This window comes from Acomys russatus, chromosome 16, assembly GCF_903995435.1.
Source record: "Acomys russatus chromosome 16, mAcoRus1.1, whole genome shotgun sequence".
NCBI lineage: Eukaryota > Metazoa > Chordata > Mammalia > Rodentia > Muridae > Acomys > Acomys russatus.
Window position 1 is genome coordinate 11,010,996 of NC_067152.1, and position 23,892 is coordinate 11,034,887.

At 41.4% G+C, this 23,892-nt stretch overlaps 1 protein-coding gene across 1 annotated transcript in view; it reads left to right on the forward strand.

The window, feature by feature from the left end:
- The window catches only part of Acaca (acetyl-CoA carboxylase alpha), a 216,077-nt gene continuing 192,185 nt past the window's right edge, over nt 1-23,892 (forward strand). The window contains exons 1-3 of the mRNA XM_051158173.1: nt 1-110; nt 12,373-12,419; nt 17,036-17,285. Coding sequence (XP_051014130.1) covers nt 17,062-17,285 — 224 coding nt within the window. The 5' untranslated portion in view covers nt 1-110; nt 12,373-12,419; nt 17,036-17,061. The remainder of the gene's footprint in view (nt 111-12,372; nt 12,420-17,035; nt 17,286-23,892) is intronic.

The window sequence follows — 23,892 nt, forward strand, 5'->3', positions numbered from 1 at the left end:
CTGCCGAGCGCCTGTCAGCCATCGCGGAGCCGCCGGCGTCGCCTCCAGCCCAGCACGCCTCGGCGCAGGGGCTCCGCGACCGCCGGGTCCCTCCGTGCCGCCAGCCTGAGGTGAGGGCGAGGGCCGCAGCGCAATCCCGAGCGGCCCGGGCCGGGGAGGGGCAGCCGGCAGGGGGCGGCCTCCCAGCCACCGCCGGCACGCGGTGGGGCTCCATCCCATGCAGACCTCGGGCCGGACAGCCCGGTCCACTCCTCAGCTCCGCGGCCTCTTAGTCCCCTCGCCCGAGCTCCGGGCGGGGAGGGCTCTGGGGTCCCGGGGGGCTTGCGGGCCGAGACCCCGGAACCTGGGAGGAGTACCGCCTAGGGCCCTTAAGGGAGGAACCGGTGTGTCTGCCCGGTGCTTGCTGGTCTGATTCTTTGCGTCCGACCCTGTTCTCCGAGAGGGAGAGGAGGACCACGTGGGAGGCGGGTGTTGAGGATTGGGTCTGGTTGCACGGAAAGTCTTGTTCCTCTCTTGCGGGGAGAGGTGTGGGGCGCAGAGGCACGGGCTGCTGTAGCTCTCACTGTGCCTTTGTATCGCGGGGAGAGCCCGGGCCAGGCGGGCTGTCCCTCTGCCAGTTCCTGCTCTCAGGATGTGAGGGTTTCTATGAGGGACGTAAGTAGTAAAAGCCTACTCGCCAGTTCTAAACTCTTCCCCCTTGGCGTTCGCCTTGCTGATTTAGGGCAGCTGTTGGAGATAGGACGAAAGAAGGTGATAGGAAGATTTCAGAGGAAAATGTGCGTGGAGGAGATTCTGTCCACGTCTGGGCCGATTTCTTTCTTTCTTTCTTTCTTTCTTTCTTTCTTTCTTTCTTTTTCTTCTTTCTTTTCTTTCTTTCTTTCTTTCTTTCTTTCTTTCTTTCTTTCTTTCTTTCTTTCTTTCTTTCTTTCTTTCTTTCTTTCTTTCCTTTTCGGTATCCGGCAAGTGGACATTTCCAATCAGCTTTAAAAATCAGCGGCTTCATCTAGGCCTTGTGGGTTTTGCTTGTTTTTTTAATAGAAGCATACAGGAGTATAGCTGCTCAGGGGAAATAATTTTAGATGGTTTTATTAGGAGATTTAAGACAAATCAAAAGACTCTAGGAGTTCCTAATTTCCTGTCTACATAAACAGTGTTTCAGAAACTCCCCAACGTGCAGAATAAGTCTAATAACCTGACCTTCACTCTCAGAAGTAGATCTCTCTTGACTTTTCTGTTTCATTTTTCCCCTCTAATTCTACAATTCAGGTTGAGAAATTTGCTTTCCTTGGTTACATAGTGTCCTCTTTCTTAGTGGATAGGAATACCCTAGTTTGTCTGTTGCTTCCTGAGGGGTGATGCCCTTGACGTCTGCTTTGGGGATTTCTGTGTTCATTTAACAGGCACTTGTTGGGAAAGCATTGTTGTCCAGCAGAATCGGAGCGCTTTTAGCAGTGTAGGTAGTAGGTGCTTGGCTTTCTGCAAAGTAGCAAGCTTCTTCCCACTTCTTTGACTTGTTTCTTTATTTCTAAATACTATCTAAGCCTTAACAGGAGTATTGATATAACCCCAATAATAATGAGCAAAACCTGTGGGTTTGTGAAAGATGTCAACACTAAAATACTAATTTGTGAAGCTGCCTGCGTTTCTTAGTGTTGTAGAGTTTTTATGTTTTACCAGAGCAGAACAGAAGTATGTCAAAGGAAAAATTAAACTTTTTTTTTTTTTTTAATAAGTAGGAAAGTTGGGAAATAGTGGACCTTTCACTTAATGAGTTAGTACATGAGACCATGACTATGTAATATCAAAGAGCTATCATTGTGAAAGCTAGCGTTGGAGAGCTCTAAAGTGCTGTGAACGAGTTCCGGTGTAGAACACTTTTCAACTAATGAGTAGGAAAATTTTCCCTGTTACACAGACTGGTTTAACTGGTCTGAGGCCAATGTTTTGTTTTTATTTGGAAGGTCTCCGTGTGTTCAGTCTTGAACTTGGCATCCTCCTGTCTCAGTGTCCGAAGTACTAGGATTATAGGCATGTGCCACCATGTTTTGCTCTGTGTTCTCTGTTTATACAGTGTTATCGATTTATTTTTTTGTGAGGAGGTCAGAAGACAGTCTGAAATCGGCTTCCTCCTTCTATGTCATGTGAGCCTTGGGGGCTGAACTCAGATCATCAACTCAACAACAATTCCTTTTACCAGCTGAGTTACCTCCTGGGATGCACTACCATACTTATTGTATTCTTTACCTGTGTGTGTGTGTGTGTGTGTGTGTGTGTGTGTGTGTGTGTGTGTGTGTGTGTTTGAGTGCAAGCTTACATGAGGCCAGAAGACCGATTATGAGAGTTAATTCTCTCCTTCTACCATGTGGGTTCCTGGCAAGTGCCTTTATGTGCTGAGCTGTCTCCTTGGCCTTTGCATCTTTTTTATGTAGTGCTAGGTACTGAACCCAGGCTTATGGTTGCTAAGCAGGTACTTCATCAACTCAACATTCAGCCCCACTGTACCTTTCTTTAAAATAGGCATGTCCAACCTGCAGCCCTCAGTCCACATGAGCCCCAGGGTATCTGTGAATAGGACTCAAGATATGTGTACGTGATGTCATTTTGGAATGTCCAAAACAAACAAACAAACAACAAAAAACAAACCAAAAAACCCCAAACCCCAGATATTCTTGCCTTTCCCCCCCCCCCCATTTTTAGAGTGACCAATACCTTAATTATTAGATGAGAAAACAAAAATAAAAATTTTCTAATAATGCACTTACATTTAATGTTTCTACTTGGGAGAGAAAAACTACTCTTTAAAGCGATTCAGAAAAAGGTTATTTATTTACCTTTAAAAAAACTATATGTCTGTGGTACAGGAGGGAGCAAGCTCAGGTCAGAAGACAATTCCCCTGTCTCCAGAAATCGAACTCAAGTAACTAGGCTTGTGCTTGAGGCCTGCTTACTAGATGAGCCATCTCACCACCCTTAGCATGTTCTTAAAGACTGATAACTATAGAAGCCATGCATCAAGCATATTTCCATAATTTAAGTCAATACGCTTATGAGGACAGTGAATAAACACTGAAGTCTCATTGACTGAAAAGAAAATCTTCATCACTGTTGAGGGAACTGCCGTTCGAGGGTAGTCCTCATTGATCCGTCCACTTTAACAGATTCCTATTTTACTAGTTTTATGCCTGTTTATTTGGCTTTTAATTCATGAAACATCAGTGAGAATTCTCATTCTTTATTGAATGTAATGGTTCATTTGACCCGATATCGATAGAAAACTTGAGAGTAGTGTAGCAAGGATGCTGCACTTCCATGGATGAGTGCATCTGATCTGGCCTAAGCTTTTACTAGTCTAGCCAGTTAGTCTTCCTTAAGTGTATCCCAGGGATTGAGCTCTCTTACCAATTTGCTACTTATTCCTATATGTTGCCATTACACCATCTGGTTTGAGGATGTTTAAGGAGATCAGTGAAAAGTTTCACAATAAGGGAGTTTGTTGGGTGTGGTAGCCCTTCATTAATCTCAGAACCCAGGAGGCAGAAACAGGAGCAGTTGCATGAGTTTGAGGCCAATGTGGTCTACATAGCAGGTTCCAGGTGAGCCAGGGGCTGCATAAGACGAACCCTATCTCAGAAAAAAAAAAAAAAAAAAAAGTAGGAAATGAAACCAAAAAGGGATGTTTCTCACTCTACCCAAGGTGAGGAATTGGTGACACTTTCCAGTCTTGTTATTCGAGACTTGTTCATTCCATCCTTTCTTTCAACATTCTGTTCTGACCCCTCCTTACAGGAGGAATTGTAAAACAGTTGCTATTTTATAACACTGGGGCCTGAAATCACATGACCACATATACAAGTTATGAAGAGGCCATCTTAGAATCAACCTGTATAAATAATTTTTTTTGACATGATAACACAAAGTTTGAAGTTTTTGAATGAACTTGTAAAGTTTGAAAAATAGACCTGAGATTTGAGGAAAACAGACCTAGTTTTTTTTTTAAGATCTCATTTATGAGTTGCGGCCAATCCCCTACTCACAAGTAAAGCTTTTCAATATGTCTTCAGTTATTCAAAGTTAGTCAGTGCCTACATGTATGTGTGCATGTTTACACACATGTAATGTCTGGTGGTAATAGGCTGATGGAAGCTTGATTAATTAGTTCTTAGTTTTATTAGGGGTAGTATCAGATTAGGACATGATGATGGATGTGGGTTGTTTGTATTTTATTAGCATTTATTGATATTCCTGGCTTTGGCAGACAAGCTGTTTAATTTCTCTGATTCCATTTCACATAAGCCAATATTTATCGCACGCTTGTAATCCCAGTACTTGGGAGGCAGAGGCAGAGGCAGGTGGATCTCTGTGAGTTCAAGGTCAGTTTGGTCTCCTGAGTCCAGGATAGCAAAGGCTACACAGAGGAACACTGTTTCTGGTGAAATCCCCTCCCTCTAAAAAAAAAGTACCTAAAGGAGATTGTAGTTCAATTTTCTATTTTTAAGATTTTGTTTGTTTTGTTTTTTGTCTTTTTTTTTTTTTTTTTTTTTTTTCTTTTCGTCTTTTTTTCCTGTGTAGCCCTGGCTGTCCTCAAACTCTGTGGACAAGGCTGTCCTTGAACTCATAGAGATCCACCTGCTTCTGCCTCCCAAGCACTGGGATTAAAGGTGTGTGCCTCCACAACCTGGCAAAAATATTTTTTATTGGCTCTTCCTGTTTCAAACTAGCAGTTTATGCGCATTTCGTCATCTGACCTAATCTAGTGCTTCATAGGTGAGCTAAGTCATAGGTCAGATTCCTTCTTTATTTTTGGCTTTTGGTGCTAGGGTTGAATTTAGGGCCTCATGTATACTGAGCATTCACTGTACCACTGAGTTTCAATCTCAGCAGGGAGCTCTTATTTTCACTTTAACTTTCTGTGTAGTGTTAGGGATGTTGCCTTAACCTGTAAATATTTTTCTTTAGATCTCCAATGCTAATATTGTAGAAGACTTGGGAACAGTGACAAAAATCAATTTATTTTAAAAGTATTTATTTATTTATGCACATGTGGAGGCCTGCAGAGGGTGTCTGGTGTTTGCTATCATTCTTTGCTCATTCTTTTGAGAGAGGATCTATCCCTGAACCTGAGGCTCAGGTGAACTAGTCTGGAAGCAATCCTGGGTTTATCTAGGCAAGAAGTCATCATTGTCCATGGTCCTTTGAGCTGTGGGTACAGATGTTTTCCTAGACTCTTAGCTTGTTTCATGGGTGCTGGGATCTGAACTCTGGTCCCTGTGATTGTGGAACAAGCCCTCTTAACCACTGATCTGTTTCTCCTTCTCCAGCTAGCTGTCTGTCTGTCTATCTTTGTTTATTTGTTGTTATTGTTGTTTGAGATGGGGGTCTTATGTAGCCCAGGCTGGCCTTGAACTCACAGTGATCCTCCTGCCTCCGCCTCCTGAGCGCTGGGACTAAAGGTGTGTGCCTAATAGTTATGAGATGTTTTAGTATTTGTCCTTTGAGACATGTTCATACAAGCTGCTTAGTACCCACTGTGTAGGCCAGGCTGACCCTGACTTCAACCGTCCATCTCCAGGTCTTCTGTGTTGGTATTAGGGGCTCCAGGTCCGTCACCTAGTTTGGTTGCTTGTTTTCAGACGTGGTTTTTTCCAGTTTACTGATGGCCTCCAACTCACACTGTTGCCATTGTAGCCAAGGCTGACTGTGAAGTCTGCTCCTTCTGCCTCTTTCTTTCAAGTACTGAGGTTTGTACTGCCATGACTGGTTAGATAATTTACATTTTAAAATTATAATTTTTTTTACTTGCTAGAGATTAAGTCTCTTCATGTAGTCTAGGCTGGTCTGGAGCTCAGAGTTCCACCTACCTCTGGCTTCCAAGTTCATGGGATTAAGGGTGTGATGTTTTAAAATTTATTTATTTATTTTTATTATTTGATTTTTCGAGACAGGGTCTCTCTGTGTAGCCTTGGCTTCCCTGGACTCATTTTGTAGACGAGGCTGGCCTCGAACTCACAGTGATCCACCTGCCTCTGCCTCTCAAGTGCTGGGATTAAAGGTGTGCACCACCAAGCCCAGCTAAGTTTCTTAATTTACAGAGATTGTATGTATTATACTTGGAGTCTGGGCTTGCCAAGTCATGGAATTATAGGTAGGGGCCACTCTTTACTTGGCAGGTCCACAAAGTTGATTAAAATCCTGCTGATTTCTTTTTTTCTTTTTAAATATTTTATTTAGTTTTAATTTATGTGCATTGGCATGAGGGTGTCAGATATTGGCGTTACAGACAGTTGTGAGCTGCCATGTGGGTGCTGGGGAATTGAACCCTGGTCCTTTCGAAGAGCAGGCAGTGCTCTTAACCACTGAGCCATCTCTCCAGCCCAATCCTGCTGATTTCTACTTTGGTTTTTCTTGGCAGATATATTTGTGATATATCTTTTTGTGTGTGAATAACATACTTATTGCAACTTGATTTTTCACAAATATTAAGCATTGTCTATTAATGTCTTAGAGTAGATTGTAGCCTTAGTTTTATATTGCGATGTATAAATGCTGTATGGGGCCTAGTCGCATCCTGGGATTTCTTTCCAGCACAACTCTTTCTTCGGAGGCAATAATGGTTTAGTTCTGTTGTTAGCTTCCATGTATTAACTCTTCATACATTTTCTAAATCTCTCAGGACACTGATATGAGCCAGATAGTCCATTAATTTTCATCTATAAAATCTTTCTCAGACTCCTGGCTGGCTCCGGCCTAAATTGCTTGCCTCTTGCATCTGGCACTTAATGGCCATCCTGGGCTCCCTCTTCCCCATCACCCTGGGGAGTCTCTTTACCATCTTCCCCGCTGCTGGAGAATTCATGTCCCACATCTTCCACATTCTTGCTTTATTCCCTCAATCCCTCATTTGGGTGGAAATATCCTTTTAGTGATCTCCTGAGAAAGAATATGTGGGAGGAAAATATTTTTTTTAACTTTTTAATCTAAACATTTTCAGCTTTCAATGAATAGTGCAATAAAAACCAGTGTTCCCTTGACCTTGATTCATCAGTTTTTAACATTTCCACGTTTGCTTTACTTCTCTCTGTTGTGTGTGTGTGTGTGTATGTTTCTTAAATGAGTCATTTCAAACTAAGCTGAAAAACCCCAAAATACATCTGCTTGTTTCTTCTAATAATTTGGATGTTTTCTGGTTTAATTACTTACTCTTCTCCCTCCCCAATTTAACATGAATGTAAAAATATGTTATTTATAATCCCATTTAAGATTTCTTACTCATATTAATAGCTTTATTTTTTTGAGACAGGGTCTCACTATGCCGCCTGGCTGTCTTGAAACTTGGTATGTAGACCAGGCTGGCCTTGAACTCACAGAAATTCGTGTCTTGCCTCAGCTTCCTGAGTAGCTGACATTTGAGGGCTGCCACAGCTGGCCCAGCTGCATTCTCATTCTTGATTATTTGTATGAGGACAGATAACCTTTTCTCCTTTCTGGAAGCTTATGGAATCTTCTCTTGTGTTCATTTTCTTTGGGATCTATCTTTCTTTCTTTCTTTCTTTTTTTTTTTTTATGATAGTTTCCTTGTGCACTACTTTTTTTTCCCCCCTCCAATCTGGGGATTGAACCCAGGGCTTCATGGATACTAGGCAAGAGTTCCATCATGGAACTACACATAGAGCTCGTTGGTGGAGCTTCTTAATCGGACAGTCATGCTTGCACTGTCATATTCAGAAGTTTTTTTTTTTTCAGAAGTTTTTATTGAATTGTTACGGTAATTATAATTTTTGTGTGCTTGAATTGGTTCTTTTGAGAGCTGCTTTTCACAATTGGGCCATTTTAGTAGGCTTTTAACTTTCTTTTGTTTCTTATTATTCATCTTTTTGTTTTGTTTTGTTTTTTGAGACAAGGTCTCTCTGTGTAGCCTTGGCTGTCCTGTACTCATTCTGTAGACCAGGCTGGGCTCGAACTCACAGAGATCCTGCTGCCTCTGCCTCCTGAGTGCTGGGATTAAAGGCGTGCGCACCACCGGCTGGCTATTATTTATCTTTTTAACTTTTTCTGATTTATAAATACATTTCCTTCATTGTATCGTTTTATAGTGAGCTCTTTATTTATTGCTATGATTATGTTTTTAACTTTAAATTAAAAAAAATCTATACGGGTAGGGGTGTGATCCACAGACCTGTTTTTAGGGTTTATTTTTAATTAATAAATTATTTTTTCTGGTTTTAGGTTTTAAGAATTATTTTTGGGGCAGTGAGATGGCTCAGTGGGTAAGGGCACCTGCTGGCCAAGCCTGAGGGCCTGAGTTTCAACCCCAGGACCCAAGTGCTAAGAGAAACTGACTCCTCTAGGCTGTCTTTTAACTATCACACACACTCATGCTTGGGTGCACACAAAATAAATGAACAAATTATAACAAATCATATTTATTTTTTTAATATGGACTTAAGTATGAGATCACTTACTTAATCCCACAAAGTTGAGATAAGCTTGGGTAACAGTTGAGATACTGTATTTAAAAGATAAAAGAAAAACACAAAAATGGGTTCTTTCTAGGTTTTGTTTTGTTTTTCTTTTATTTGTTTTTCTGAGACAGTCTTAATGTATAGACAAGTCCGGCCTGGAACTTGAGGTGATCCTCCTGGGATCACAGGCTTGTGCCACCATGCCTTGCATATTCCTTGTTTAAAAATATTTCCTTAAAAAATATACCCTTTGTGTTTTGTATATGTAATATTCTCTCTTAGATCTTTTAGGATAACAATAAGTTCTGTAGATTTCAGACCTTTTTAGGTAGTAATTTTAGAGTTAACGAAAACTGTGTGGACATACTCTACAGAGAACTTGTGCACACCTTTGGCTAAGCTTCACTAAGCATGAAGAGCTCACATGGTCATATGGCCACAGTACCTTCATCGAACCTAAGGAGTTAACACTGGACATGGGGTGTATGCACTGACAGGACATTTGCCCGGCATCTGTAGACCCTGGCTTGTTCAGTCCCAACACACACACACACACACACACACACACGAAGAAACTGAAGAGATTATCATTCATAGAGTATTGTTTGCTGCAGACACTTTCCAGAATTTACCCTTCCTACCCCCATACTGTTTTCCTGTCAGGTAGCTAAATCATGATACTGCGTTGCACTTGGTGGTTATGGGTTTCACTTGTTTTTTGTTTTTGTTTTTGTTTTTGTTTTTACAAGTAGTTATTTGTTCTTGATTCTTTCATTTGCACACTTGGTAATACTTAATTGCCCACTTATATTTAAGAAGGTGGATGGAAGAGGTAATGAGAGATTGTGACAGTGTGAATGGGCCTTGCTGACTGCTAGCTGCATGGCAGGATGATGGGTGGGAGACTTAGGTTCCTCAGTGTCACCAGCATAAGGTCCCTGCATTGTCTAGCACCCCCACTCTACCCCACCCCTATGCTTCTGCTGTTAAGTTTCTGCAGAACATCTTGTGAGGTCTTAATGTTTACCTAATGTATCCCACCTTACCATGTGGCTTATCCCCCAGTCTAGAAGCTGACCCTTTCTGAAGAATTAGACTCTAGCCTTGCATGGCCCTAACTGCTTCACTGCCTCAGGGCCAGGGAAGGAGCTGAAGCTTCTGGAGCAGATCCTCTGCCAGCCCATTCTTCACTTAGTTCTTTTCACGAGCACAGGTGAAATGATTTGGGCATTCTGTTCTGATTTCGGCTTTGTGGGTTTATCTAGCTACTTAATACTTCTTACTTTTCCTGCTTTCCAAGAAAATATCTGGGTGTCTGTCACTGTTTAACCCAAAATGCGTGTGTGTGTGTGTGTGTGTGTGTGTGTGTGTGTGTGAGAGAGAGAGAGAGAGAGAGAGAGAGAGAGAGAGAGAGAGAGAGAGAGAGACACAGGGACAGGGAGAGAGACACAGAGAGAGAGAGAGAGAGAGAGACAGGCAGGCAGACAAAGAGAGAGGGAGGGAGAAAGAGAGTGGATGTGTGCATGTGTACATGTGTACATGCGTAGAGGTCAACTTTGAGGATTCCTTTTACCATGTGGTTCCCAGGAATCAAATTCAGGTCTTCAGGCTTGGAGGCAAGTATTATCTTACTAAGCTATCTAACTAGCTTCCTACCAAAAACCAACTCTTAAATTTTTTCCTTTCTTTTTAAAGCATTAATTGATTTATTGGTGTGTGTGTGTGTGTCTGTGCCTATGCGTGTGTGTCTGTGCCTATGCGTGTGTGTCTGTGCCTATGCGTGTGTGTCTGTGCCTATGTGTGTGTGTCTGTGCCATAGCATGCCCATGGAGGTTAGAGGACAACTTACTCTATGGATTCTGGGATTGAACTCAGGTTGCCAGACTTGGTACAAGTGCTTTTACTTGCCAGGCCATCCCTTTTATGTTTAAGAAAAGGTCTCATGTGGCCCAGGATGCTCTGCAATTGACCATCCTTCTACCTCAGCCTTCCAGACACTAGTGTTGTGAACTGATATTAAAATTAAGATATCTAGGGTAAGGTCAATCTTATCAAAGCATGTTGTATGAAACTCTCAAAAGAACCAACTTTAAAAAAAAAACCTGGCTGGGCATGGTAGCACACGCCTTTAATCCCAGCCCTTGGGAGGCAGAGGTGGTGGATCTCTGTGAGTTTGAGGCCAGCCTGGTCTACAAAGTCCAGGACAACCAAGGCTATTACACAGAGAAACCCTGTCTCAAATAATAAATAGATAGATAGATAGATAGATAGATAGATAGATAGATAGATAGATAGGCTGGAGAGATGGCTCAGTGGTTAAGAGCACTGTCTGCTCCTCCAGAGGTCCTGAGTTCAATTCCCAGCAACCACATGGTGGCTCACAACCGTCTATAATGTGATCTGATGCCCTCTTCTGGCCTGCGGGTGTATATGCGTGTAGAGCACTGTATACATAATAATGAGTAAATTTTTTAAAAAAGTAACTTAAAAAAAAATCTGGAGCTGAAGAGATGGCTCAGCAGTTAAGAGCACTGGCTCTTCCAGAGGTCCTGGTTTTATTTCTAGCACAAACCTCCGGAACTCCAATTCCAGGAAATGCCCTCTTCTGGCCTCCATGGGTATCAGGCACGCAAGGGGTGCACAGACGTACATGCAGGCAAACACCCATACACATAAAATAAAAGTGAGGGTAATTCAGCTACCTATGTCCCCTCTAACTGCAGATCTGATTTAGTAGATTTGGAGTGGAATTTACACATAAGTATTTTAGAAGTTTATTTTGGTTGTTGTTGTTGTTATTTCTTTTTTTAATTCAGTTTTGTTTTGTTTTTGTTTTTTCGAGACAGAGTTTCTCTGTATAGCCTTGGCTGTCCTGGACTTGCTTTGTGTGTGTGTGTCTGTGTGTCTGTGTTTTGAGACAGGGTTTCTCTCTAGCCTTGGCTGTCCTAGGCTTGCTTTGTAGATCAGGCTGGGCTCGAACTCACACTGATCCACCTGCCTCTGCCTGCTGAGTGCTGGGATTACAGGCGTGCACCACCGTGCACTGTGGCAGTTTTGTTTTTTAAGCCAGGGTTTTTCTGGCTGCCCTTAAACTTTCTTTGTTGACCAGGCTGCCTCCCTCTGCTGCTAGGATTAATTGTGTGTGCCACCACCTCCCAGATTGGTTTTGTTTTGTTTGTTTGTTTGAGACAGGGTTTCATATAGCCCTGACTGGGCCTAGATCTTTCTAGCTGCCAAGGGTAACTTTGAACTCCTGAAACTCCTGATCTTCTTCCACTACCTCACAAACACTAAAACTGCATCATAGGCCAGAGGTCCCAGTAGTTTTGCAAAGTTTTCAGATGTTTCTTATACATAATCAAAATGGAGAATTTCTTCCCTGGGTACTTTTAAGTTGTTAGCTTAGAAGCAAACCTAGGATTTGGGAGGCAGACCTTAGAGGCCAAGGACTTAATATAATGGGAGTGTTGCCCCTTCTCCCTGGGTGCTAGTCTTTGTGGATACTTAGAACCATTCAGAAACATACTCAGCCTGAGTTGTAGAGAATTGAGTTATTTTCTCTCTATTGCCTTATTTTTAATGAAATGTTAGAAGTAGTCAGTGTCATGATGCATTTATTTTTCAGAAAAGCTATTTTACAAAATGATAAGCTTGAGTTATTTGGTATGTTTAGAAATAAAGTTATTTAATATGTTTTATATAGTTAAGTGATTAAACTACTGAACTTTATTTATGCTTCTAGTTAAGTGATATTTACCAGAAAACTTGATACTTTGAATTTTACTATTTTTGTAGTACACTGAATGAAAATAGAATTGAGAAATAAATAGAATTGAGAAAAAAAATATTGGGATTAAAAAGCCAAAGAAACAGAAAAAGCAACCTTCAAATCTCCGTTTTTCTCTTTGTTTAGTTCTTTTTGGCGGCGGATATCTGCTGAGACACTAAGAATTGTAAGAGGTCAGTTTCAAATAATACTCTTTTATGTTTACAATGTAGTAGTAATTTCCATGTGCTGAGATGTTAAACTGTGGGGTTTCTGTTGTCTTCCACAAAGAGTATTGGCTGACTTAGGTTGAGTAACCCAAGTGAACAAGGAGTCTGACAATAGTGATGACCCACTACTGTCTCTCAATTTAGGACTAGAATCAATGGAAATGGGACAGGCTGGGGCAGCTTCTAGAGTGTCTGGACGGCTACTCAGTGATTTTCCAGGCATGACCTCCCTTTCTGGTGGTGTGCATGCTTGTGCTGGCGATCAGGGTTCTGTACAGGTGCTTGCAGTTGGGCAGGTATCAGCTGTTAGACACCGAGCTGTGCGGCCTGTGCAGCCCTTAGAGAAGGCCGCCTGGGTACTGTTAGTATGGAGAGGACATTTTGAAGCTGGATGTGTTGAGCCTTTCACTCCTCAGTCCAAAGACTGTATTTTATTAACATTGGCCTTTTCTACTTTCATGCTTTCAAAGAATCATTAATTTCTCATGAATTCTATTTTATTTTTGTGACCCTCAGATTTCAGTAAGATTATAAATTAGAATGTACACGTGTGTGCTTTAGTTCCCGTAGGAAGGCAACAGCTGCAAGCCAGGTCTAGTGGTGTGCAACCGTAATCCCAGCTTTTGGGAGGTGGAGGCAAGTCATCCTCAGCTATGAAAGTTTGGGGTTAGCCTGGCTGTGAGATGCTGTCTCTCCTTTGCCCCTCCCTGCCTCCAAATTGGCCAACCGTTATTTATTAATTTGTTTGTTTGTTTTTATTATTTCTGTTGCTGTGTCTCTTTTTTTTTTTTTTACTTTATTATTGTTGTTATTATTATTATTTTGGTTTTTTGAGATAGGGTTTTTTTGTGTAACCTTGGCTGTTCTGGACTCCCTTGGTAGACAAGGCTGGCCTCGAACTCAGAGATCCTCCTGCCTCTGTCTCCTAAGTGCTGGAATTAAAGGCATGGACCACCAGTGCTTGGCGTAATAGTCTTTAAAGTGGTCAGTATGTTGGAATGTCCCCTTTTCTTTTCCTGTCATCCTTTTATTTCCCCTTTTCTCTAATGATTTGATTTTCTTTTCAGACTGAACTCCATATAATTTGCAGACTTAAGATTTATTTATTATTTATACAATGCTCTGCCTGCATGTGAGCCAGCAGGCCAGAAGAGGGCGCCAGATCTCATTACAGATGGTTGTGAGCCACCATGTGGTTGCTGGGAATTAAACTCAGAGCCATCTCTCCAGCCCAATTTGCAGACTTTAAAAAAAAAAAAAAAAAAAAAAAAAAAAAAAAGGAAGCCGGGCGGTGGTGGTGCACACCTTTAGTCCCAGCCCTTGGGAGGTAGAGGCAGGCAGATTGCTATGAGTTCGAGGCCAGCCTGGTCTACAAAGCTAGTCTAGGACAGCCAAGGCTACACAGAGAGACCCTGTCTGGAAAAACCAAAAACTAAACCAACCAAACAAAAAAGAAATATATTATTGCAATGCGAATATATAGTAAATATAGAGAGTTTTCCCCCCATTGCTGGGGATTGAAACAGGGTGTCCTGTATGCTAGGAAGTGCTTTACCACTGAGTTAGTCCTCTCGCTTGGAATTTTTATATTTGTTTTTTGTTTTTGTCATTTTAATGTACAAATAACGGGTTTGAAATTTTTATATATGTATATCATTGTATATGTCTCAGTCACCCTTACCCTACCTTTCTCAGTCCCTCTTCTCACCCTCATTGGTCCCTTCCTTACCTTAAATGTTAACTTTGCATTAATATGTCATATATATGCACATATATACATACACAGATATGTTTACATCTAGATTCTACATCGCAGAAAAAGTGACATTTGTTTTGCTTCCCCCATATTATTCTCTTATTCCTCTCTCCCCATCCCATAGACCCCTTCCTTACCTCTCTCACTTCTGTATTGTTCTTCTTTTTATCATCATCATTATTATTTTCCCCTGAGACAGGGTTTCTCTGTGTAGCCTTGGCTGTCCTGAACTCGCTTTATAGACCAGGCTGGCCTCGAACTCACAGAGATCCCATGCAACTCTGCCTTTTGAGTGCTGGGATTAAAGGCGTGTGCCACCATGCCTGGTTTATTTGTTTGTTTATTTATTTATTTATGCTAGTTTTAAAAATAAGAATTAGCTTAAGTATTCTTTAACTGTCTTCTAGACTGTTTACAGGTTTTCTTTCTTTGTTTCTCTCTTTCTGTATATTTTGTATTTCTGGCTTTTGTTTGTTTTTGTTTTTTGTTTTTTCCAGGTAGAGTTTCTCTGTGTTAACAGCCTTGGCTGTCCAGGATGGAACCTGATTTGTAGACCATGGTGGCCTTGAACTCACAGAGATTCACCTGCTTTTGCCTCCTGAGTGCTGGGGTTGAAGCCGTGTGCCACTCACTACACCTGCTCAACAGCACAGTGGTTCATAAGCTTTAGGCTTTGTTAAAACATATGACTTTACCCCAGTCTTGAGCTTCAGAACAGTTGGTCTAAGGTAGGCCCAAGAATTCCCACTCTTACAAGTTCCCTCACAGCAGCTTCAGGTCCAGGAAGCACATTCTGGGAACCTTACTGTCCTAGCATTTGAAAATAGTTTTGTCTCTAAACAGATAAACTCTGACTTACAAATCACACTGAAAGAATGGTGAATATGTAATTTTTAACATACTCACTGTCATCCAGACATTTAAAAAAGGAGTCAGATCTTGTGGCAGAGGTATGTAATCCCAGTTACTCAGGAGGCTCAGTCAGGAGGATCACATTTCTAAGCCAGCCTGGTTCCACAGAGCAAGTTCAAGGTCAGTCTGAGCAACATGGTGTGATTCTATCTTAAAAGAAACCAACAAACCAAGTTAGAAGGGGGCAGAGGGTATTGCTCCACCCATTACCACCCCCTTCCAAAACATTGACATTGTCTTGTCTGATATGATCAAACACTGCTCTCCATATACTTTTGTACCTGATAGTGGCTTATAGTATATAAAATTATCAATAGATGCATTGTTTTCTAACAATACCATATCTTGGAACACCTTAAAATTAGGAGTTTCTGAATCACTTAATTCAGAAAATGATTGGCTAAGCCACAAATTGTGAAGTGCCGAGTTGACATGTGTGTAGGTTTATGCTTTGTAGACCAGGCTGGCCTGAAACTCACCTTTGCCTCCTAAGTGCTGTGATTAAAGGCATATGTCTTTAATATACTTGGCTGATTTAAAGTTTTTAAAGTAAGTCTTTTGAAGGGAAATAATACTTTTAGTTTGGTGTTTTCATGTCATGGGGCTTTGAACTGGCCTTTGGTCAAGTTTGTTCATTAGCTGTTAACAGTAGCTGATCCTGACTAGTGAGTTCCTGTGGCAGAAAAATGGTGTTTGAGATGACACACCAACTATTTTGAGTACAGATTTAAATTTCGGTGGTAGATTTACTTCCTCTATGAATTCTTTGTACAGAATTGGACAATAAAAACATTTGGGGGTAGCTTTTAAAAATAATCATTTGAAGAGAAACTAAACCCCATGAAAACACAAGGTTGGTTTGTTTGTTTAAAGTGTACACATACTTTAAATGTGTATGCTTAGTAAAATTCACAACCTTTCATTATATGGTGTTTGGAACTGGGTGGTCATTATGTAGTTTAATCACTGAGTTTCAAGCGATGGCCAGTCTTCCTCAGTTCTTAGCATTCACTACCCACAGTGCTACAGATGCATCACAGTCTCATAGCAGCGTATGGAGAAGGGTTCTCGTAGACCAGGATTATCCCTTCAGCATCAGCGTTCATGAAGAGATGGGTAACTTACAGATTGTGAGAAATAGTTCTCTGAGGAAACTAAAGCTTTTAATATAGAAGCATAGTTACCATGATCTTTCTTTTCCTTCCTTGGAGGGAACAAACATACTGGAATAGAATAGCCAAGGAGGCCAGCCTGTAATCCCAGCATGTGGGAGGCAGAGGTAGGCAGATCGCTGTGAGTTCGAGGCCAGCCTGATCTACAGGGCGAGTTCAGGACAGCCAAGGCTACATAGAGAACTCTGTTTGGAAAAACAAAGCAAAACAAAACAAACAAACAAACAAAACCCCTCAAAAACCAAAAAAGGAAAAAAAAAAAAAAAAAAAAGAAAAGAAAGGAAAGAAAGACCCTATTCAGATCTAGCCAATGGACAACACATTCTCCACAGTTGTGTGGAGAGCAGGAACTGACTCTGACATGAACTCTGGTGCCCCCTATTTGACCACCTCCCCTTCGTGGGGAGACCTGGTCTCATTCAGAGGAAGGGTAAGACCTGATAGGCTGTGATCATATGATGGAGGAGGAGGTCCCCTTCTGTCACAGACCTAGGGGAGGGGAATAGGGTGAAAGAGGGAAGGAGGGGGCAACGGGAGGATACAAGTGAGGGGAGAACAATTGAGATGTAATCTGAATAAATTACTTAAAAAAAAAAAAAAAAAAAAGAATGCCCAAGAATGGCAGTTCTCAGACTTAGCCTTCTTTCTGCCGGCCCCTTGTGCTTTATGACTTGCTATCTTGAGTGTCCTCACCTATAGGTTATTTCCTATAACCTACTTTTCTCTTCATTTCCCTACAGCTCTGAGAGCTTACTTTGAAAGAATAATGGATGAACCATCTCCATCGGTCAAAACTCTGGAGTTGAACCAGCACTCCCGATTCATAATTGGGTCTGTGTCTGAAGACAACTCGGAAGATGAGATCAGTAACCTGGTGAAGCTGGACCTGGAGAAGGAGGAGGGTTCCCTGTCTCCAGCCTCTGTCAGCTCAGATACACTCTCGGACCTGGGTGTCTCTGGCTTACAGGATGGTTTGGCCTTTCCCATGAGGTGAGGAGAGTTGCTTCATGGTTAGTGTGTTTAGTCTGTCTTGTGATTTTCACTGCTTATGTTTTGAAAGGAAGAAGAATATGTTAGCTTCCCCTTCATCCACCTGGCCCATCTGCTATGAGTAGGAAGTGACTCACTTTTCAGGCTTGGGGAGTTATCTTTTCCTAAAGTTCCCCTCAGCTTTTTCATTTCTTTGTATGTACTAGGTCCATCAGTGTGACCCAGTGTGCAAGAGTTAGGTTGAGGAATTTCAGCTTCTGTATACTTTGATCAGTGATATTGTAACTCTTGTTGATTGATGGAATTTTGCAGACTTGGCCAGATCTGTATGTTTCTTGTTTTTTGTTCATTGAGACAGGGTTTCTCTGTGTAGCCTTGGCTGTTCTGGAGTTGCTCTGTAGACCAGGCTGGCCTCAAACTCACAGAGATTCACCCATCTCTGCCTCTGAATGTAGGGACTAAAGGCGTGCACCACCCTCCCCGACATGAGTGCTAGGGACTGAACCTAGGGCCTTATACATGCAAGGTCAACGCTCAACCACTGCTCTACATCTTTAGCCCTGTGGTTTTCTTGTTTGTGTTTTGAGACAAGGTTTCATTACCCCTGGTTGGACTGGAACTTTCTATCTAGAGCAGGCTGACCTGGAGCTAGCTTGTTGAGACCTTCCTGCTTTTGCTTCCCGAGTGCTGGAACTATACACGGTGCCTATAGACATTTTGGTTTTCTTTGTTTTGAAACTGGGTCTAATTTAGCTCCAAATGCCCCTGAATTCTTGATCCTCCTGACTCCGCCATCGGGGTGCAGGCTTTATAGGTGTGTGCCACCTCACTCATGTTAAAGTGAATTGTTTTTTGCTTTGTTCTGGGACAAGGTCTCATGTAAGTCAGGCTGGTCTCAAACTCACAATATAGCCCAGGCTGACATTGAACTCCTAACCTTGCTGTGCTGGCCTTTGGGGTGCTAGAGTTACTGGAGTGTTGGGGTACTGGTATAAGCAACCATCCTTTTTGATTGATTAGATAACTAGTTTAGCTTTTCAGTTCTTAGGTTTAACGAGTTTGGGTCAGGTAATTTGTGAGTATACCTTAGGAAATAAGTCTCATCCCTAGAAATTTGAACACACAGACACATACAGTAAAAAAAGTAAAATGTTATCCAGGTGATTCTCATGTACACTGAGGTTAAATATTATAGTTCTAATCTAGATAAACACAAGTTAGGGTAGGCACTGTTGCTGTTATTATCCTGATAGCCTGTTATTAATGGGCCATAAAATAATTAGGGTTCTTTTTATATGCTCGATATTGATCCTATGGTAAAGTTCCATTCTGGTAACTCTTTGTTGCTCTCCATGGGGCTTGTAAGAAGAGGCAGTCAGTGTGTATCAATAATCATTCCCGTTTATCCTCCGTGGAGGTCAGAAGAGTAAAGCAACTTAGTTATGCTTTATTCATTATTTCTGGGCCTTGGAATGAAGCAGATAACTTACCTAAAGTTTAGTGCTGCATTTATGCATTGTCAGTACAGGATCTCTTGATCTTTATGCTTACCTAGAACTTGGGGCTGTTCTGCCTTAGCCTCCTGACTGCTCTGGTTACAAGCACACACTGCCTTGCCTGACTAGCTGAATGCTTTTGTTTTAGTGGATGAGAAAACTGAGGTCTGGTGAGGGGAAATAACTTGGTTAAGGTTGAGGAGAGAATTTAAACTCAAATGTCCCACTTGAATTTTGGTAATTGTTTTGCTCTGATTGCTTGATCTTAACAGCCTTTTTTAAACTTTTTTTTTTTTTTAACTTTTGTATTTCTGATCAAGTTGGTTTTCTAGAGTGAGTGAACAAAAGTATTTTGTGTAACCTCAGGTCAAGAAGAGGCATCAGGGGCTAGAAGCTAGGACTTCATGTAAACATGACTTGCTACTTTCTGGTCCCTTAGGTTGACCATTAGGTTAGTACTGGTGGTATCCTCCCCCTCAAAGTCATTTGGAAGTGAGTGGGAGTTGTGAACTGCTGAGACGCCTCACATTTGAAGGACAGAAGACTTCTGGTACAGAAACTTTGGCAAGAGGACTGGATATGGTGGCGCACACCTTTAGTCCCAGCACCAGGGAGGCAGAGGCAGGTGGATCTCTGTGAGTTCAAGACTAGCCTGGTCTAGAGTTCCAGAAGATCCAGAAGTTCTAGAAGATAAACCCTGCCTCAGCACCACTACCACCACTACCACCACTACTTTTGTAATGGAGTATGTCATCCAGTACAACCAAGAGTTAAGTCTCAAAATGTCATAGGCCTCTATTGAGAAAGACCAGCTTAATGCTAGAAGTTACACTGCTCTTTATGAAATTTGTCCAACTTAATTTTATGTGAAACATAATGTTCAGTTGTTGAATTAGGACACAGAGTTTGGCAGTGGTGCAATACATGCCATTACAGGAAACTCAGCTGATGATATTCTGAGGTAGTGTGTAGGTGCCAAGCCATTCCCAAGGTTCAAGGCTGTCAGGCAGAGGCTGCGTGGCCAGTGGCATGACTGCCTAAGAATGTCTTGGATGCCTCATTGTTGCCACAACTGTCATGGTGGTTGCTCATGGGCAGGAGTGTGATCAACAGCCTGGGGAGAGGACAGTTGCCAGTTTCCACTGACTTCTCTGCTAGTGTTCCAAATAGAACAAGGTTTCTTCCTTGATCCATGTCACTTGTGGATATGGTAGTGTCTTTGGGATTAATTTAAATTCTTTCTTTGATAGGAAGACTTTAGTGACACCTGTAGCTAATTAAATTGTATGTGACCCTTGGCAATCCATAAATTTTCCTTGAACTCATTTCCTTTCTGAAAAGTGAAGATAATGATTCAGGCACTGCTTTCACTCTTTGAATACTAAGTAGAAGCTGGTTGAGTTTACTAGCAACTCCTAGAAGGAATAGCCTGATCTTTCACGCTTCTGGAGTTAAGGGGACAGCCCCATTCTTCACAAGTGTTAACTGCAGCCATCTGAAGCAAAGTAGAGTAACTGTTGTGAGCTTGATTTCAGGTGCTAAGCGAACATTTTAGTGGTCTGATGATGAGCAGGATCAGAAAACAGACTTTTCTAGGGATGGAGAAGACATGCATCATGTTTCTCCGGAGTCACTGAAAAATTGGTTAAATCACTTCCTAAGCTTTATTACCCAAGTATTTGCAAACAAAGGCTTAAGAAATAGTTACAACTTGGTGGGAGCAGGCAGGTGTCATTGAAGAGCTGTTTAGGACTTTTATTGTTAGGTAAGATCAACCTAGGCTTATCAGCTATAGCTTGCTATGTCTCTGAGAGCCATGAATTAATTGAGCAGTAAAGAAGAAAGACTGTTAAAAGACTAAATGTGTACATCTTGATTTTGGTACCTAGTATGTGATTTGGTGGCATCTAATAGAGTTGCCTTATTTGTTTAATTTCTCTGATGCCACTAAAGGTCAGATTTTTCTGCATACTTAAAATGCATCACATAGTTTCAACCCAGGCTATCAGTCAAACAAGATTGTAAACAGTTTTTCAACTATTATACTGAATTCCTGATTAAAGTCCAGTTATAAGCAAGTTTTCCCCTACATTTTGGCCCTTAACCTCTTAGGGTACCATGATTCTTGTTTCTTTCTTTCTTTTTTTTTCCCCTGAGGCAGGATTTCTCTGTGAGGAGCTAGCTGTTCTCAAGTTGGCCTCAAGCTCACAGAGACCTCACTGTCTCAGTGTCTCTAGCGCAGGGATTAAAGGCATGTGTCACCACTCCTGGCAGGCACTGCGATTCTCAGACCTCCTTCATTTTATGTCTGAAACTCCATCTCAATTTTCCTTTAAACACCTTAAAATAATGTGGTTAAAATACTGAATGAAGGAGGGGAAATAGGGTGAAAGTGGGAGGGAGGGAGGAATGGGAGGATACAAGGGATGGGATAATAATTGAGATGTAATATGAATGAATTAATTTAAAAAATGCTAAAAAAAATAAAATAGAATACTGAATGAGGGGGTTGGAACGATGGCTCAGTGGTTAAGAGCACTGACTACTTTTCCAGAGGACCTGAATTCAATTCCCAGCAACCACATGGCAGCTCACAACTGTCTGTAACTCCAGTTCCAGGGGATCCAACAACCTTACACAGATACATATGCAGGCAAAACACCAATATACATTAAAAACAAAACAAAACAAAACAAAAACCAACCAACCAACCAAACCAAACCAAACCAAACAAAACAAAACAGAACCTGAGTGGTCAGGTTAAGGAGTTTATGTGGGAAAGATCTCTACTTGTTATCATCTGAGTGTATGTGAATTGGGCATAAGATGTACCAGACTGGGTTCAAGGAGAAAGTAAACTCTCTTCTTCAGGGAGGGCTCTGTGAATATGAATTGTATTCCTGCCCCTTATCTTTTGAAAACTGAGAATTTAGATATAAGATTGCTTATAAGATGTTTGTCTCTTCAGGAGAACCTAGAGATTTTTGAAGCACTTCTTTTTGTTCTTTTGTCTCTGTGTAGCCCTGTCTGTCCTTGAACTCATTTTGTAGACCAGGCTGGCCTCAAACTCGTGCGCCACCCCGCCCAGCTAATTCTCTTTTTTTAATCTTTACTTATGAGTATGTGTATGTCTGTCTGGGTATGTGTATGCTACATGAGTGCAGTGTCCTTAGAGGTCCAAAGAGGGCATTAGATCTCATGGAACTGTAGTTGCCTGACTACTGTGGGTGCTGGGAACTCAACTGCTCTTAACCACTGAGCCATTTCTCCAGCTCCTCTGGATCCTTTTTTGCATTTACCTATATTATACATATGTACTTCTTTTCCTTCCTTTCATCTTTCTTTTCTTCCTTTTTTAAGACAGGGTTTTGTGTATCCCTGACTATCCTAGAACTCTCCACGATCCTCCTGCCTCTGCCTCCCAAGTGTTTAACCACCATGCCATGCTACACATCTACCTACCTTCCTTTCTTCCTTTTTTTTTTTTTTTTGCTTTTATTGGCACATATTCATTGTACACAGGGCTGTATTTCTTTTATTTTATAATTCATTTAATTTTATTTCATGTACATTAGTGTGAGGGTGTCAGATTCTCTGGAACTGGAGTTATAGACAGTTGTGTGAGGTACCATGTAGGTGCTAGGAATTGAACCCTGGTCATCTGGAAGAACAGCCAGTGCTTCTAACCACTGAGCCATCTCTCCAGCCCCCTATACACATATTTTTTTCCTATTCTTTTTATTTTTATTTTTTTTACTTTTTATATTTTATGTGTATAAGTAAGTGTTTCGATTGCAAGTATGCCTATGTACCACATGTATAGTGCCTGCAGAGGCTACAATAAGATATCAGATGCCTTTGAACTGGAGTTAAAGACTGCTGTGGCAGTCATGTGGATGTTGGGAATGGAGCCTCTGTCCTCTGGAAGAGCAGCCAGTGCTCTTAACCACTGAGCCATCTCTCCAGCCTCATACACATTTCTTTATACTGAAATGAGGTCATACTGTGCACTCTTTATAAACTACCTTTTTTGGTGGTGTGGGTGTCATAGATTGAATTCTCCAGCCTGAAATGTTATGCAAGCAATACATCTAGTATCTCCAGACCTAATATACTAAAACTCTCCAATAATTTTCTTTTTATTTAGTTTCACTTTAAACTCCTTGAGTTTTATGACTTTAATCAATTTAATGCCTCATGATAGAGATAAAATTAAATAATAACTGCAAAGGCTTTTCAGGAATATAAAATGTGTCACACCCATTATGATGTGGTTCAAATGTTTATAAACTTACTTGAGACATTGCATTGTTAGGTAGCCCATGTTGGCCTTGAATTAAAATCTCCTGCCTTAGCCTCCAAGTGCTGGAATGATTTTGTTATGAAAGAGCCCTTATGTGGCATAATTTTCTTGTTTTGGTTTTGAAACAGGGTTTTACCCTGAAGCTCAGGCTAACCTTGAAGTTACTTTGTAGCCGAGGCTGGCTTTGAACACACAAGCTTACTGCCTCTCCCTCCTGAATGCTAGCTTTACAGGCTTGTGCCACTATGCCTGGCTTGATAGAATGTTTTGACCAGAAAACAGAAGTCTTCTACATAAAACTTGGATGTTTAGTATTATTGAAAAGCTTGGTTACAGGAAACTTGCACTGTCAGTGTTACAGTTCTTACACTGAGAATAAGCACTATTAAAATCACATGCCTTTCCCCCTTTCCCCAATTGTGTCAAGCTTTAAAGTGGCAAGTAGGGAACTGGCTCTAGTTTGCAGTTCTCCTCATAGCATGGCTTATAGATAGGCCTGTGAGAGTGCTTTATGTTTTTCTTAGCGTTTCTCATTTGGCTTGCCTGAGTTTTCTTCCTCCCTCCAGTAGCTTTCCAATTTGTCTTTCAGTGTTCTTTCTTTAATATTCTGAGGTTCCCAGTTGCCATGGTGCCAGTAGTAGTGAGTTGACAGAGAAGGTCATTATGAGATCTGCAACTTGGTACTCTTGCTGGGGTCAACAGTCTGCTTTCTGTCCCTTACCCTTCCCTCCTTTCCGTTCTAAAAACAGGAGCTGTCTGTGACCATGTATGTATTTCAGTCTCAGAAGTTTATTCTATAAGCTTATGT